Source organism: Pan troglodytes, chromosome 6, assembly GCF_028858775.2.
Source record: "Pan troglodytes isolate AG18354 chromosome 6, NHGRI_mPanTro3-v2.0_pri, whole genome shotgun sequence".
NCBI lineage: Eukaryota > Metazoa > Chordata > Mammalia > Primates > Hominidae > Pan > Pan troglodytes.
Genome location: NC_072404.2, coordinates 44,187,904 through 44,204,897, shown reverse-complemented (window position 1 = coordinate 44,204,897; position 16,994 = coordinate 44,187,904). Strand labels below are relative to the sequence as shown.

At 40.2% G+C, this 16,994-nt stretch overlaps 1 protein-coding gene across 3 annotated transcripts in view; it reads left to right on the top strand.

Annotated features, from left to right (window-relative positions):
• AMPH (amphiphysin) overlaps nucleotides 1-16,994 on the top strand; it is a 253,080-nt gene that overhangs the window by 209,879 nt on the left and 26,207 nt on the right. The window contains exon 17 of one of the 3 annotated variants that reach the window (XM_063815322.1): nucleotides 9,002-9,127. The exons of the other annotated variants lie outside the window; for them this stretch is intronic. Coding sequence (XP_063671392.1) covers nucleotides 9,002-9,127 — 126 coding nt within the window. The remainder of the gene's footprint in view (nucleotides 1-9,001; nucleotides 9,128-16,994) is intronic. 3 annotated transcript variants of the gene reach the window in all.

Sequence of the window (16,994 nt, the reverse complement as noted above, 5' to 3'; positions counted from 1 at the left end):
ATGATATCTCATAGTGGTTTTGATTTGCATTTCTCTGATGGCCAGTGATGATGAGCATTTTTTCATGTGTTTTTTGGCTGCATAAATGTCTTCTTTTGAGAAGTGCCTGTTCATGTCCTTCGCCCACTTTTTGATGGGGTTGTTTGTTTTTTTCTTGTAAATTTGTTTGAGTTCACTGTAGATTCTGGATATTAGCCCTTTGTCAGATGAGTAGGTTGCGAAAATTTTCTCCCATGTTGTAGGTTGCCTATTCACTCTGATGGTAGTTTCTTTTGCTGTGCAGAAGCTCTTTAGTTTAATTAGATCCCATTTGTCAATTTTGTCTTTTATTGCCATTGCTTTTGGTGTTTTGGACATGAAGTCCTTGCCCACGCCTATGTCCTGAATGGTAATGCCTAGGTTTTCTTCTAGGGTTTTTATGGTTTTAGGTCTAACGTTTAAATCTTTAATCCATCTTGAATTGATTTTTGTATAAGGTGTAAGGAAGGGATCCAGTTTCAGCTTTCTACATATGGCTAGCCAGTTTTCCCAGCACCATTTATTAAATAGGGAATCCTTTCCCCATTGCTTGTTTTTCTCAGGTTTGTCAAAGATCAGATAGTTGTAGGTAAGCGGCGTTATATCTGAGGGCTCTGTTCTGTTCCATTGATCTATATTTCTGTTTTGGTACCAGTACCATGCTGTTTTGGTTACTGTAGCCTTGTAGTATAGTTTGAAGTCAGGTAGTGTGATGCCTCCAGCTTTGTTCTTTTGGCTTAGGATTGACTTGGCGATGCGGGCTCTCTTTTGGTTCCGTATGAACTTTGAAGTAGTTTTTTCCAATTCTGTGAAGAAAGTCATTGGTAGCTTGATGGGGATGGCATTGAATCTGTAAATTACCTTGGGCAGTATGGCCATTTTCACGATATTGATTCTTCCTACCCATGAGCAAGGAATGTTCTTCCATTTGTTTGTATCCTCTTTTATTTCCTTGAGCAGTGGTTTGTAGTTCTCCTTGAAGAGGTGCTTCACATCCCTTGCAAGTTGGATTCCTAGGTATTTTATTCTCTTTGAAGCAATTGTGAATGGGAGTTCACTCATGATTTGGCTCTCTGTTTGTCTGTTGTTGGTGTATAAGAATGCTTGTGATTTTTGTACATTGATTTTGTATCCTGAGACTTTGCTGAAGTTGCTTATCAGCTTAAGGAGATTTTGGGCTGAGACGATGGGGTTTTCTAGATAAACAATCATGTCGTCTGCAAACAGGGACAATTTGACTTCCTCTTTTCCTAATTGAATACCCTTTATTTCCTTCTCCTGCCTGATTGCCCTGGCCAGAACTTCCAACACTATGTTGAATAGGAGCGGTGAGAGAGGGCATCCCTGTCTTGTGCCAGTTTTCAAAGGGAATGCTTCCAGTTTTTGCCCATTCAGTATGATATTGGCTGTGGGTTTGTCATAGATAGCTCTTATTATTTTGAAATATGTCCCATCAATACCTAATTTATTGAGAGTTTTTAGCATGAAGGGTTGTTGAATTTTGTCAAAGGCTTTTTCTGCATCTATTGAGATAATCATGTGGTTTTTGTCTTTGGCTCTGTTTATATGCTGGATTACATTTATTGATTTGTGTATGTTGAACCAGCCTTGCATCCCAGGGATGAAGCCCACTTGATCATGGTGGATAAGCTTTTTGATGTGCTGCTGGATTCGGTTTGCCAGTATTTTATTGAGGATTTTTGCATCAATGTTCATCAAGGATATTGGTCTAAAATTCTCTTTTTTGGTTGTGTCTCTGCCAGGCTTTGGTATCAGAATGATGCTGGCCTCATAAAATGAGTTAGGGAGGATTCCCTCTTTTTCTATTGATTGGAATAGTTTCAGAAGGAATGGTACCAGTTCCTCCTTGTACCTCTGGTAGAATTCGGCTGTGAATCCATCTGGTCCTGGACTCTTTTTGGTTGGTAAACTATTGATTATTGCCACAATTTCAGCTCCTGTTATTGGTCTATTCAGAGATTCAACTTCTTCCTGGTTTAGTCTTGGGAGAGTGTATGTGTCGAGGAATGTATCCATTTCTTCTAGATTTTCTAGTTTATTTGCGTAGAGGTGTTTGTAGTATTCTCTGATGGTAGTTTGTATTTCTGTGGGATCGGTGGTGATATCCCCTTTATCATTTTTTATTGCGTCTATTTGATTCTTCTCTCTTTTTTTCTTTATTAGTCTTGCTAGCGGTCTATCAATTTTGTTGATCCTTTCAAAAAACCAGCTCCTGGATTCATTAATTTTTTGAAGGGTTTTTTGTGTCTCTATTTCCTTCAGTTCTGCTCTGATTTTAGTTATTTCTTGCCTTCTGCTAGCTTTTGAATGTGTTTGCTCTTGCTTTTCTAGTTCTTTTAATTGTGATGTTAGGGTGTCAATTTTGGATCTTTCCTGCTTTCTCTTGTGGGCATTTAGTGCTATAAATTTCCCTCTGCACACTGCTTTGAATGCGTCCCAGAGATTCTGGTATGTTGTGTCTTTGTTCTCGTTGGTTTTAAAGAACATCTTTATTTCTGCCTTCATTTCGTTATGTACCCAGCAGTCATTCAGGAGCAGGTTGTTCAGTTTCCATGTAGTTGAGCGGCTTTGAGTGAGATTCTTAATCCTGAGTTCTAGTTTGATTGCACTGTGGTCTGAGAGATAGTTTGTTATAATTTCTGTTCTTTTACATTTGCTGAGGAGAGCTTTACTTCCAACTATGTGGTCAATTTTGGAATAGGTGTGGTGTGGTGCTGAAAAAAATGTATATTCTGTTGATTTGGGGTGGAGAGTTCTGTAGATGTCTATTAGGTCCGCTTGGTGCAGAGCTGAGTTCAATTCCTGGGTATCCTTGTTGACTTTCTGTCTCGTTGATCTGTCTAATGTTGACAGTGGGGTGTTAAAGTCTCCCATTATTAATGTGTGGGAGTCTAAGTCTCTTTGTAGGTCACTCAGGACTTGCTTTATGAATCTGGGTGCTCCTGTATTGGGTGCATAAATATTTAGGATAGTTAGCTCCTCTTGTTGAATTGATCCCTTTACCATTATGTAATGGCCTTCTTTGTCTCTTGATCTTTGTTGGTTTAAAGTCTGTTTTATCAGAGACTAGGATTGCAACCCCTGCCTTTTTTTGTTTTCCATTTGCTTGGTAGATCTTCCTCCGTCCTTTTATTTTGAGCCTATGTGTGTCTCTGCACGTGAGATGCGTTTCCTGAATACAGCACACTGATGGGTCTTGACTCTTTATCCAACTTGCCAGTCTGTGTCTTTTAATTGGAGCATTTAGTCCATTTACATTTAAAGTTAATATTGTTATGTGTGAATTTGATCCTGTCATTATGATGTTAGCTGGTGATTTTGCTCGTTAGTTGATGCAGTTTCTTCCTAGTCTTGATGGTCTTTACATTTTGGCATGATTTTGCAGCGGCTGGTACCGGTTGTTCCTTTCCATATTTAGCGCTTCCTTCAGGAGCTCTTTTAGGGCAGGCCTGGTGATGACAAAATCGGTCAGCATTTGCTTGTCTGTAAAGTATTTTATTTCTCCTTCACTTATGAAGCTTAGTTTGGCTGGATATGAAATTCTGGGTTGAAAATTCTTTTCTTTAAGAATGTTAAATATTGGCCCCCACTCTCTTCTGGCTTGTAGGGTTTCTGCCGAGAGATCCGCTGTTAGTCTGATGGGCTTCCCTTTGAGGGTAACCCGACCTTTCTGTCTGGCTGCCCTTAACATTTTTTCCTTCATTTCAACTTTGGTGAATCTGACAATTATGTGTCTTGGAGTTGCTCTTCTCGAGGAGTATCTTTGTGGCGTTCTCTGTATTTCCTGAATCTGAACGTTGGCCTGCCTTGCTAGATTGGGGAAGTTCTCCTGGATAATATCCTGCAGAGTGTTTTCCAACTTGGTTTCATTCTCCGCATCACTTTCAGGTACACCAATCAGACGTAGATTTGGTCTTTTCACATAGTCCCATATTTCTTGGAGGCTTTGCTCATTTCTTTTTATTCTTTTTTCTCTAGACTTCCCTTCTCGCTTCATTTCATTCATTTCATCTTCCATTGCTGATACCCTTTCTTCCAGTTGATCGCATCGGCTCCTGAGGCTTCTGCATTCTTCACGTAGTTCTCGAGCCTTGGTTTTCAGCTCCATCAGCTCCTTTAAGCACTTCTCTGTATTGGTTATTCTAGTTATACATTCTTCTAAATTTTTTTCAAAGTTTTCAACTTCTTTGCCTTTGGTTTGAATGTCCTCCCGTAGCTCAGAGTAATTTGATCGTCTGAAGCCTTCTTCTCTCAGCTCGTCAAAATCATTCTCCATCCAGCTTTGTTCCGTTGCTGGTGAGGAACTGCGTTCCTTTGGAGGAGGAGAGGCGCTCTGCATTTTAGAGTTTCCTGTTTTTCTGTTCTGTTTTCTCCCCATCTTTGTGGTTTTATCTACTTTTGGTCTTTGATGATGGTGATGTACAGATGGGTTTTCAGTGTGGATGTCCTTTCTGTTTGTTAGTTTTCCTTCTAACAGACAGGACCCTCAGCTGCAGGTCTGTTGGAATACCCTGCCGTGTGAGGTGTCAGTGTGCCCCTGCTGGGGGGTGCCTCCCAGTTAGGCTGCTCGGGGGTCAGGGGTTAGGGACCCACTTGAGGAGGCAGTCTGCCCGTTCTCAGATCTCCAGCTGCGTGCTGGGAGAACCACTGCTCTCTTCAAAGCTGTCAGACAGGGACATTTAAGTCTGCAGAGGTTACTGCTGTCTTTTTGTTTGTCTGTGCCCTGCCCCCAGAGGTGGAGCCTACAGAGGCAGGCAGGCCTCCTTGAGCTGTGGTGGGCTCCACCCAGTTCGAGCTTCCTGGCTGCTTTGTTTACCTAAGCAAGCCTGGGCAATGGCGGGCGCCCCTCCCCCAGCCTCGCTGCTGCCTTGCAGTTTGATCTCAGACTGCTGTGCTAGCAATCAGCGAGATTCCGAGGGCGTAGGACCCTCCGAGCCAGGTGTGGGATATAGTCTCGTGGTGCGCCGTTTTTTAAGCCGGTCTGAAACGCGCAATATTCGGGTGGGAGTGACCCGAGTTTTCCAGGTGCGTCCGTCACCCCTTTCTTTGACTCGGAAAGGGAACTCCCTGACCCCTTGCGCTTCCCAGGTGAGGCAATGCCTCGCCCTGCTTCGGCTCGCGCACGGTACGCGCACCCACTGGCCTGCGCCCACTGTCTGGCACTCCCTAGTGAGATGAACCCGGTACCTCAGATGGAAATGCAGAAATCACCCGTCTTCTGCGTCGCTCACGCTGGGAGCTGTAGACCGGAGCTGTTCCTATTCGGCCATCTTGGCTCCTCCCTAGAATGATTTCTTTTAAACTATTTTAAGTAAGGAATTCTCTTCTGGAAAGTTTGTCTTCAAGGCTGGTTTGATATATTTGCAAAGACAGGTGTGTCTCTCATACCTTGTCAATAGATTGTCACACTTTTGCCTTTTGGGCAACCAGCTGAAAGGCAGAGTCTCTCTGGCCTGCAAATAAATATTTAAATGTTTCAAATACAAATTATACTTGTGTTAGTAATGGAGCCAGTGAAACTCATTCTTCATGTTCATTGGTGATTCTCCAGCTGAGTGATGGAGATGGAGAATGGAATTTTTAATTATCAATCATGAATGGTTTATGAGAAATGGAGAAATACCAGTATAAAAGGAAAGGCAATTGGTTATAATTAAACTCACACCTACTACACGGATGCAAAAGATTCAGGTCTAGAATTCAGTGGTTTTTAAGTTTCAGTGAACCTTTCCCCTATCATCCATGGCTGGTCCTAGGAGCTTCCATGCTTGTCTTTCTCTTCTGTTTGTATGTATTCTCTGAAGCAGACATCTTGCCCCTTCTTTCCATGGGGAACTTAGCTTTGTCATGTTCAGCATTGCAAATGCTGCTAACCTTGGTCCTGCCCTCTGATCTAGGAAATCACAGTGAACTGATGTCTCCCAGTGAGTCGTGATTGTACACGATTTCCCAGGAGCAAGAAAACGTCCGTGTTTGGCTCATTGACTATTCTGAGCGAGGTAGGGGGTGAAGTTGGTAATCAGCTGTACATCTCCCAGCCTGCATCATACAGCCCCGCAGGACATCTTTTGAGTACAGGTTTAAACCCTTTTGAATCAGTAACTCTTGCTCAGGGCTCAGGGTTGCCTCTAAAGCCCTTTGGAGTTCTCACTAAATTAGCTCTCTCAGGATTGGAGAAACTGGATACAAGGCCACATTGGATGTGACTAGACTTCTGCCCCTGCTGTCCCAACCCATCTCCTCTTCCTCTGTATTGACCCGCCTTTCATCTTATCACAAAGGATACCAGAAAAGGTGCTGCAAGGCTACACTCCTCATTTTATTCTAAAGGAAGAATTGGTTTATGGTCCTCAGAGTTAAACCATTGTGGCATCTGCTGCCACCAATATCTGTAAAGGATGTACCTCTTCTCTGAGTGTGTAATGACTGCTACTGAAGCAAACAATAGGAAATCATTCTCAGCACTCCAAAATAGGTGTGGCATGGGATCAACCCATTTGCAATGTCTTTCAAGGGAGGCATCTTGTAGGAAAAACAGTGAAGGTAGGGCACAATTCCCACAGGACTATATTAAATCTCTCCACAAGCGGTTGCTCACATTTTATCTTTGCTTTTCCCTCTTTCTTGACAAAATACTTACAATTTTACATTATCTTGGAATAGAAAGGTGGCCTCTATTTCTAAATTTGGGTAGCTGATTTTATATATAACCATGCTTCATTGTTACTCATCATTTAGTGAGTTATACTATCCTCCTGGAATTTAGGTTAAGTTGTAATGCCATATTGTAAAATTTCATGTGTTATTGTCGTATGTGAAACATCTTGTGACTTGTGGGGACATAAGCAATCCTATGTTCTCTTTATACTAGACCACAGCTGTACTGTCAAATTTCAACAAGCAAATGCAATTAGACTCATTTATAAAATCACCCTAGCTATTTATTCTTGCCTTATAAAAAATGTCAGAATTTCTTCAGACTTCTAAGAAACCCAGACTCTGGTGCAAATATTTTTTTGCATTTTGAGATATCTTTGCATTTTATAAAATATATGATGTTATATTTCTTTGGCTCATGTTTTAAAACATCTCTTGGCTTCTCATCTGGCTTCGATCTTACTTCTTCCATAGAGTAGACTCAGCTTGCAGTGAACAGCATCTGCTCGTGGATTTCTTGGTGTTTTCTCAAATTACCCTTTTATCCTTCATTGTGAAGGTCATTTGATACCAGGCTGTCATAGCAAATCACCTTGACTTCCCAAATGGTAAGATCATTCCCTGAGCACTTACAGTATCTGTTTGCTGTTATGAAAACTTGTTCCATTATGAAGATAATTCTTTTCAAACAATAAAAGTGAAGTATTTTTCCATAAAGGACTCTTGAGAGCATATTAGTGTGAATTTTATCTCATTCTTCCTTAAAAATTATGTCAGGCCACCTCTTAAAGCTGAAAAAAAGCCCATAAAAATCAAATGTCTGCACACTTGTCTACCAGTCCCTTGAATTTATTATGTCCTTTGAAAAGAATAGTCGTGTGATCCTGGCATGCATAAAAATGGAATGATTTGGTGGGAAACATAAGACAAATACTTTGTGTATTTGTCCAACACTAGGCTATTCATATTCATTTTGTATTATCTCAGCATAACTTTTCCAGCACTTCTCTGTGGAACTTGCCATGTGCACTGACTCAGATAAATGTACAGGACAAATAGAGGTGCGTTTTGATTGCTTATGGTGAGTTGGATAGAAGTTACTGATTTCTCCAATCACAGCATTAATTAGAGACTTCTTACTCCACTGGGAAATCACTTTTAAACTTTTTTTAGTTTAAGTGTTCTGGTGATAGAAAAGGATCTTATGAGCCCTCTAATGGCCATTCATTTAGTGAAAGAATCATGCTAGATAAATATGTTTATTTATATTAATAAGAATGGAAAAAGAAGGAATATTTTCAGTATTTGTAGTAACATGCATTGGCTGTGGTGCTTTTAATGGCTTGCTGTTAGTTTATATTGCTAATTTTAAAACTAAAAAGGCCTTGATCTAAGAGATGCCAGAAGCCTGATTCACCATATATGTAATTGAAATCAGGATGATGTTTATATGTCTTGTTGGGACAAAAAGACCTCACCCTGCCTACACAATTCAGGGGGTATAATTGAAACCATGGAGAATATTGCCCTGTGGTTCTTTAAACAACTATTATTTGAAATAAATGCATTACTAAGGATTTTGTTGGAGGGAGAAAGGGAAAAAGGGACTGAACAGGAATTTACAACAAGGCAGTAAAGTATCTATGATTGTAGTAGCAAATAGCCAGGTAGCTGATTCTGTTCTTCCCAGCCTTGGAAGTGGAACACTAGCTTCATGGTGACCTGTTGGGTCAAATGAATGCATTTTAGTCTGACTATTAGAATGACTCTTTGATTTTTTTGGTGCAATGCATATTCATAAAACTGAAAGGCCCTGGAACTGTGTGCCCTGCGATTTCTTCCTTACTCCTTCCCACTGGCAAATAATTGTGGGTCCTCCTAGAATCCTTTCTCTCTGTCTCTGTCTCCGTCTCTGTCTCTATCTCTGTCTCTTTCTCTCTCTCTGTCTCTGTCTCTCTCTCTCTCTGGAAAATGGCAGAACCTCTTATAGCTATCATAGGTAAGTGGGTAGTCAAAATGTTGCAAGTAAGTAAAATGGGTAGGTAAAATGGTAAGTCTTGCCTGACTTCAAGGGAAATGACAGTCTTGATGATGGTAAAGCAGAAGCTTAATAAGATTTTATTTCTAGTCTTTTCCATTCTCTAAAAGCCTATGATGGCAAATGGGGGCTTTTCTCCAGCACGGATTTCATGAAGCTAGTTGCCTATGGGATGACAAAGAAAATCTTAATTGTCCAGTATTCTGTAATGTTATCTATTTACCTGTTGAATCTTTTTCCTCTAACCCTCAAAACAAACACTCCAAGGCTGAATCTGAACAGGCTCCACCCACAGAGCCAAAAGCAGAGGAGCCTCTGGCTGCTGTCACACCTGCCGTTGGGCTGGACCTTGGAATGGACACTCGGGCTGAGGAGCCAGTGGAGGAGGCAGTGGTGAGCACCACCTCCCTCTCACCCTCCATCTGCCTCGCTGCCACAGCCATGCTCATCTCATGACCATATGCATCGCTCTCATCTTTGCCTCACTTTGGCCAAACATGCTCCATATCTGTCGTAGCTCCCAGGTTCAAATAGCCTTCATGCCTGTTCTCTTTCATTTTTTATTAAGGAAGATATCCAGATAACTGATCTTATGATCTAAAGAAAACTGTACATAGCCACAGGTATAGCACAGTAGAAGGGTTGTAGGACTTGCGAGTAATCAGACCTGTTAATGCTTTGTTCTACCTGTGACAGCTGGAGATGTGCCTTTATTAGGGAACTTGCATGTGATAAACAGAATAATAACTTTGTTCATTGTGTGTACATATTGATTACTTACAATATTAGTTTCATAGGTTGGTTAAGGTCCAATGAGGTGTTGAAATCCCATATCACAACTCCATGAATCTGTAAGGATTCCTATGTGCACCACCATTTGCTCACAATTAAGTCTGCCGATGACTCTTATAGTAATACGGACCTTGAGGATGTTTTGTTTTTGTGCTGGGATGGGGATCCATTTGTCTGCCTGGAAACCTGCTCTTACCCTAATCCATGCAGCCATAAAGAACACCACATTGCAAACTGGGCTGAGCTCTGATATGTACCAAGTAGAACTGGACATTGTAATACCCATGAAAGTGTAGAGTACAAAATACCCATGGCGAGTGAAAAGTCATTTATTTATGAAATGCAGAAAAATGTCTTCCAACAATTTCAATCAGGGTACCATTTACCCTTCATAGACTGTACAAATAGGAAAAACAATTTCTCTATTACCAAAAATAACATTCCCTAGATTAGATACCTAGAGAAATGAGTCTTACTTCATGTCGTTGGTGCCTTAAGTCATTTTACAGGGAAAATGGTAGGTCATCTGTCACACCAACAGTTCATTAATCAAGTAGAAAAATAAATAATAGTGCAAGATAGTAATGGAAAATACTTAAAGCTGGACTGAATCTCTCCTAGAGGCATTGCTTGCAGGGACTTTAGACCAGGGAGTGCTGTGTCCAGGGCCACTCCCAGATTCACTGGAGATTTCAGCAAGTCCATGCAGACAGTGATTTTTCACTTGGTGTCCAATGGTGATCTGTCTACTCACCTTAGCTTTAAGATTATTTAAATAACAAAGGAAGGGAAAAATGGAGTTTAATTTTTCGTTACTATTATAATTAAGAAGATAATTTATTTTTAAAGGAATGTGGATGATGCCAGGGAGTTAAAAATATATTGATTTAGGTTTTGAGGGAAATTGTTTCGATTCTGAAAAAGCTCTCATCAAATCCTTATTTTGAACAGCAGCACCAACTTCATCTTCACCAATGTTTTAAAACTAGTTCATTGATTTTATGCCCAAGACTATTCAGTGTAAGGCTTAATGCCATCATGCCCATGAGCAGGGGCAGCATTGGATGTTGTGCAATAGATTGGAAATGTGGAATAGACAAGCTACTGTGTTCAATACGGTTGAATGTTGATTCTCTGTGATCCCTTCTAAGAGTGTCATGTTCATATACCTCCCACACCCATCCTCATTTCAACAAACCGATCTAAGTAGGCTTTTGTTTTTTTCAGAATCCAGGTTTATGGTTTTCCAGTGGACAATATTAGTGGCCACCAATTATTAAGTACCTACTATGTAATAGCTACTATATATATATATATATATATATATATATATATATATATGCATATGTTTGATAATCGTTTAAGGGTAATATGAAAAATATTCAACACCCTGTGGCACAGGCACCAACCATCACTCAAACCAGCTTCCCTCATGTTGGGTAAGCAGCTGTTTGGAAGAATGCTTCATTCTGAAAATACCTTTTCTCCTGAAGCTCATAGGTGAACTGTAGAGAATCAAAAATTTTGATTCCTTGTAAAATATAAGGCAATTTACAGTCTAATGAAGGATTCAGGCACTTCCTGAGATCCACAGGTGATGCAAGAATCATAAGTGCAGAGCTCACAGTGTGATCTACGCTTTCCACAGAGAAAAAATTCAAGTTCATTTCTCCATATGGACTGAAAAATAATAGTAACAATGTTAACTAAGAGGAGACAGTTTACAGCAATTCAGTTTGCCTAATAGTCATCAGTAGTGGCTGCCTTCCATGTTTTTAACATGGACATACTTGGATGAAATCAATTTTTCCCCTCATTCTCCCTTCTCCTTAGGAAAATAGAATCAGATAAAATGTATTTTTGTTTCCTAAAGAAGATTTATAGCTTCTTCCTTCTGGTCATAATAATCTAACATAATATTAGGGTTATATTTCTCTGGAGAAAGGTCTATTAGGTTGCTAGATACGTGGTATTTAGTTGTAAAAACAAAAACCCACATTGTGTCCCTAGCATTAATTAATTGGCTGGCTGTGGTTGTCATCAGTCAGTGTTGAGTTGACATGACCTTTTGAGGTAATCCCTTTCACTACTGAAATGTCACCATAATTATTAGTTCAAGTTTTGACAGAATGCATTTCATCTGAGATGAAGTTTGTGATTGTTCTGGTTTTTTTGTTGTTTTTTTTTTTTTTTGTAAAGAGGCACGTATAATTTCAAACATGGGAAATTTTAACGGTGTTTCCGAAAGAAACCTAGGGCTTTTAAGAAAAGTTTAATTATTACATTTTTGTTTGTTGTTTTATTTCTCATATAGCTAGTATTGTCTTCAGTTTTTCCCAACAACATCAAATTTTACTAGTATGTCTACAGGATGCATTTAAAAAAAACAACACTCTTGTCTTTACTTTTCCAGATGTTTCTATGTTATGTAAATAATGAAAATATTTGTTAGAAAAAAAATGATTTGGGGCCAGGTGCGGTGGCTCACGCCTGTAATCCCAGCACTTTGGGAGGGCAAGGTAGGCAAATCACATGAGGTCAGAAGTTCAAGACCAGCCTGGCCAACATGATGAAACCCCATCTCTACAAAAATACAAAAATTAGCCTGGCATGATGGCAGGTGCCTGTAATCCCAGCTACTTGGGAGGCTGAGGCAGGAGAATCGCTTGAACCCGGAAGGCAGAGGTGCAGTGAGCTGAGATCTTAACCATTGCACTCCAACCAGGGCGACAGAGTGAGACTCTGTCTCAAAAAAAAAAAAAAATTCAATATGATTTCAATATTCGTTTCAATATGTGTTAGAGAATGAGGTTGCAAAGCAGGTAAAGATGAGCACAGAGCCAATTCATAATGTATTATTTGGTTACAATTAATTATGGTTAGATTTTTACCCACATTTATTCCATTTTTTTCTAAAGAGCCCCCTTCTAATTTTCTCTAAATTTCTGTCAGTGCCTGTATTTTGCTTAAATTATGTGAATTATACCAGCGTTCTTTTTTGCCTATTATTTTTTCAAAATAATGCCGTGTAATTAAATTTAGAGTTAGCATAGTTTTTAGAACATATAAATGTAAGGAAGACTGTGGTAAAGACGTTTTTAGAATTGTTGGGGAATCCTGGATTATGAAACATTATTGACCCATTATTCTGGGGACAACTTTGGTTTTTGCTGTGTTTTGTTTTTTAAAAATTTTACCACTTAACTTGTCAAGACCAATTTAAACCAACAAATATATACATATCAGAATTGCCAGACTATAGTCTATCAACTTCATCTTGCTAGAATATTTCTGTCTGCACAGAATGCGTGTGCTCACTTCCTCTTTTACTCAGTTGACAGATATATTTGAGTCCTCTGTAGGTGTCAGGCTCTGTTCTGGATCTGGAGAATACAGGGATGTTGTAAATAGATATGGCTCCTGCCTCCTAGTTTCCACAGACTGGTGGTTGAGATGCACGTTACACAGAGGTTGAGGTGTCCTTCAGTGACACTCATGTTCACGGGAAACAGCATTTGGGTTTTCTCCTTTTGCAGAGTAAACATGAGAGCTAGCGTTTCCCCTGTGCCTCTAGATATGATCTCCCAGTATGTCAGAAGAAGACATTGAAGATCAGAGGAAGCCAGGAAGCTTGAATTATTGTCTGCCCTTATTAACATAGAATGATCTTCCAACTCCAAGTGCTCACACTGAAGCATGCTTTAAGATGTCAAGAAACATACATATGTATTTATTTTTCTTTTTTTTATGAGAACCTTGGAGATGGATGTTCCTGTTTACCTTTCTTAGAAAAAAAAAATCACAGAATTGGTTATTTTCTGAGTTTGATTGTATTCCTATTCCCATTAGCAAATAGTTACATTTTCAATGCCCCTCAAACTAAACAAGTGTCTATTTCTCTCTTGTTCATGATACCAAGCACACAGCAGAGTGCATAATCCATGCCCATCAAATTCCAAGTCATTGATTTGTTAGTTGGTTGACACTGTAGTCTTGGGGTCCTTAAAGTGGCTGCAGTTTGATTTCTTAAAGTATAAATATGTATATGGTCATTTTCCTTCTCTTTTTTTTTCATTCAGATACTTTGGCTTTTTTATATTTAGGAAAAGCAAGCCAGTTATTATGATCAAAAGCAATGTCAGTTTTTTCGTTCTGCCCCACAGCTCTGTGACACCTAAGCCCCACTTACCTCAAATATAAAATGGAGTTAATAATAATCACCTTAAAAGTTTCCTATGAGGGCTTAGAAATAATACATGTTGTCAGTTTCAGCATCTGTCACGCAGAGGTTATTAGTTAATGACAGTTTGGTGATATCATTATTGTTATCATCGTCATGAAAAGGTGGTGAGAAGCAAATAAGCAGAAGCAGGTGAAATATGTACTCTGGGGAGGAGAAAGCAGCAGAGGCAAAGATAACAGCCCCCTCTTCCAGTGTTGCCTCATGTCAGAAATGGCAATGGACCCAGCCCCTGTTAGATCTCCATCAACGCAAATTTCCATGTGGTTCCCAAACAAGCTGTGTCCCATCAAAATTCTTTGTCCTTTCTAAAAGACTTTCCCTTTTCCAGGCACCTTCATACTCAGTGAATGAATGGGGAATTTTTCTATCTTCATTGCCCAGGAGATGTGAGTATTCAGAGAACTGGCAGTGCCCTCTCAGCTGCGTCCTCCTTCAATGTGGTTGTAGAAGGAAAAAGAAGGGCAGATGATCTACAAACATGATACATCCAAATCTGATACAAGTAACTGAACCTAGATCTTTCTCTCTGTCTTTGCAGGAAGTCATAGGGAAGAGATAAAATTAGCCAAGAATAAAGTGAAAGTAACAACACAGTGATCAGTTCCCCCAACCTCACAGAGCAGGTTGATCTGGGTTTGTAGGTGGCCATCTCTGAAATATGGGGCCACTGCTGTTTTGAGATGTGGCTGATATTAAGTATTCATTAACCACCTACCAACTGCTAGTAGTGGCATCTTCCCTGCCTTCTGGAGTGTGATTTCCAAAGCCCCATCTCAAACAGGGCCAAGTGAGACTTTTTAATAAATGTCATTATTTATTCAGAGTGTTGTTATAAATCTATGTGAACATGAACTCAGGATTCAGGTTGTTCTTCCACTATTGAGGAGCCATTTTTAAGTGATAGATGCCCGGTGACTTTTAAGTATTACTTTTGGCATGTACTTTTCTTCTGAGGTGAAATTCACATAAAATAAAATTAACCATTTTCAAGTAACAATTAACTGGCACTTAGTACATTCACAGTGTTGTACAATCATCACCTCTATCTCGTTCCAAAACATTTTCATCACCTCAAATCACAGCCCCATAGCCATTAAGCAGTGACTCCCATCTTCCCCTCCCCAGGCGCTTGGTACCTGCCAATCTGCTATGGATTTATCTATTCTGGAGAGCTGATATAAATGGAATCATACAACACATGATTATAAGATGGTTTTGTGTCTGCCTTGGTGTATACTTTTTGTCACATACTAAATCTAGAGCTTTAGCTTGATATATTTAATGTGACTAGTTATCATTAGCTTCAGGATAAGAAACTCTTATTCTCTCTTCTGAATATGTATTGGGCCCAATTCATAATCCCTCATTGAAACCATTCCTGGTCATCAACACAATTGGGTAGCCTATGTAAGACCAGACCCATTCAGATGTTAAAAAGACAACTCTGTTGAGATAATAAAGCCCCACCCCAATATGAAGCCCAGTCCCACCCCAGAAATCAGAATTTAGACCTACAAGAGCCTTGCAGATGTGTTCTACTTACTGGCTCACTCCTCTTCCCCTACTGGTGGCAGTGTTGGGATTTCTTTAGTCCATGGATAATATGGAACCAACCCCCTAGACCATGTGTGCTGAGTTCTCATTCACTTCTTGCCTGTTCCTGTTCTGTCCATCCCTCACCTCCAGGATAGAAAGGCCCTTGCATGAATCCCTCCTGCTAGCCCTCCATAGACATGAGCTGGACCTTAAACATGATCAGGAAAAAGTGCTTGATTTGAGATCAGAGATCCCTTCCTTTTCCCCAGCAAGTTGCCTTGTGTTCCAGCATCGGTGCTCAAGCAGCTCAGATACTGCCTTTGAGGACTACTGTGTGTGTCCTGAAATGAAGGAGTATGATCAAAGAGAGTAAGGTGATAGTAAAGAAGGCCATACTGTGATAAGAGATACTAGGGAGCAGTAGCACTGTCATGCATTCTCTCACAGCAGTCCCGTGAAATAGGATTATTTAGGCATCAGGTCCCTCATTTTACAGATTAAGAAAACGGACACAAAGAGATTAATTGATTAACCAAGATCACACACCTAGAAAGTAGTGACATGTGATTCAAATCCTGGTATTTTAAGCCATAGCTGTCTATCTCCTGACTACTCCAGATGCTTTTAAAAAGAGGAGGTTTTATAAAAATATATTTATCAACACATCTCATATCACATCTAACTAAAGCCGTTAGGGTCACAACTTAGGGTCCAAGTGGACACAAAGACTTCCCACAACGAATGCTTAGACTTGATGGATGTTCCTGGTTTGTGGCTGAGGAGTTGAAATGAAACAGAAACTCTGTGCAGCCTCAACCTTGAGCTTCTCAGAGGTAATGTGTGTCCTAATCCTCCACTTTGGCAGCAAAGCAAATTTCAAAGGGGATGTATTTGAAAGACCTTGAATTAGGAATATGGGGAACTAACTGCATGGTCAACCAGTGAAGTGGCCTTAGGGAAATCATTTTACCCTCTGTGCCAGTTTTCTCATTCTTCCTTTAAGAGGGTTGTACATTATAACCTCTTCCTGCTCCCCCAAAATCAAAATGTATTACTTTAAAAATTCCTTGTAGTAACAATTGTTTGTAGTAACAAGAGCACCCTGTGTTTATGGCTTTTTTCCAGCCTCTGTTTGCTAGGCCATCGGGATGACATATCATTGTGGAGTGGCTTTTACTTACTAATGCCATGGCCAGTTCAAAGGCTGTGAACTCAGAGGTTGGCAGTCAGGCCTTCCAAGTGCGACTTTCTGCTGCCTGCCCCTCCTCAAGCTTCAGGCCCCACACTGCCATCTGGGTTGGGTCCCAGGTTGCACAGTGAGATATATGTCGTGCTTGACAGGGTCAGGTTTGGGAGTTTTGCCAACAAAGTGTAATGACATTCAGGTGATTTGCAGATCACTGTTTCTCAGTCTAGTCTCTGGGTATGTCTGGCAGCCTTCCCTCTGCCTTCTGCCAACCTGAGCCTGGGCCTGCTTAGGAGAAGGCAGTTTGAGGTGTAACAGCAGGCACCTTACATATCATTCAAAGATGACATAGCCAGCCATAGAAAAATGCTTATTGTACCATAAATGTGTCTTCCTTAAGCAATATCTTTAACAAACTATTTGCAATCCCTATTGAAGCTGTCCACGGTGGCTGCTCCAAAAACTAGTATGTGCTTATCTCCTCATCTCTGAGAGAGAACAAT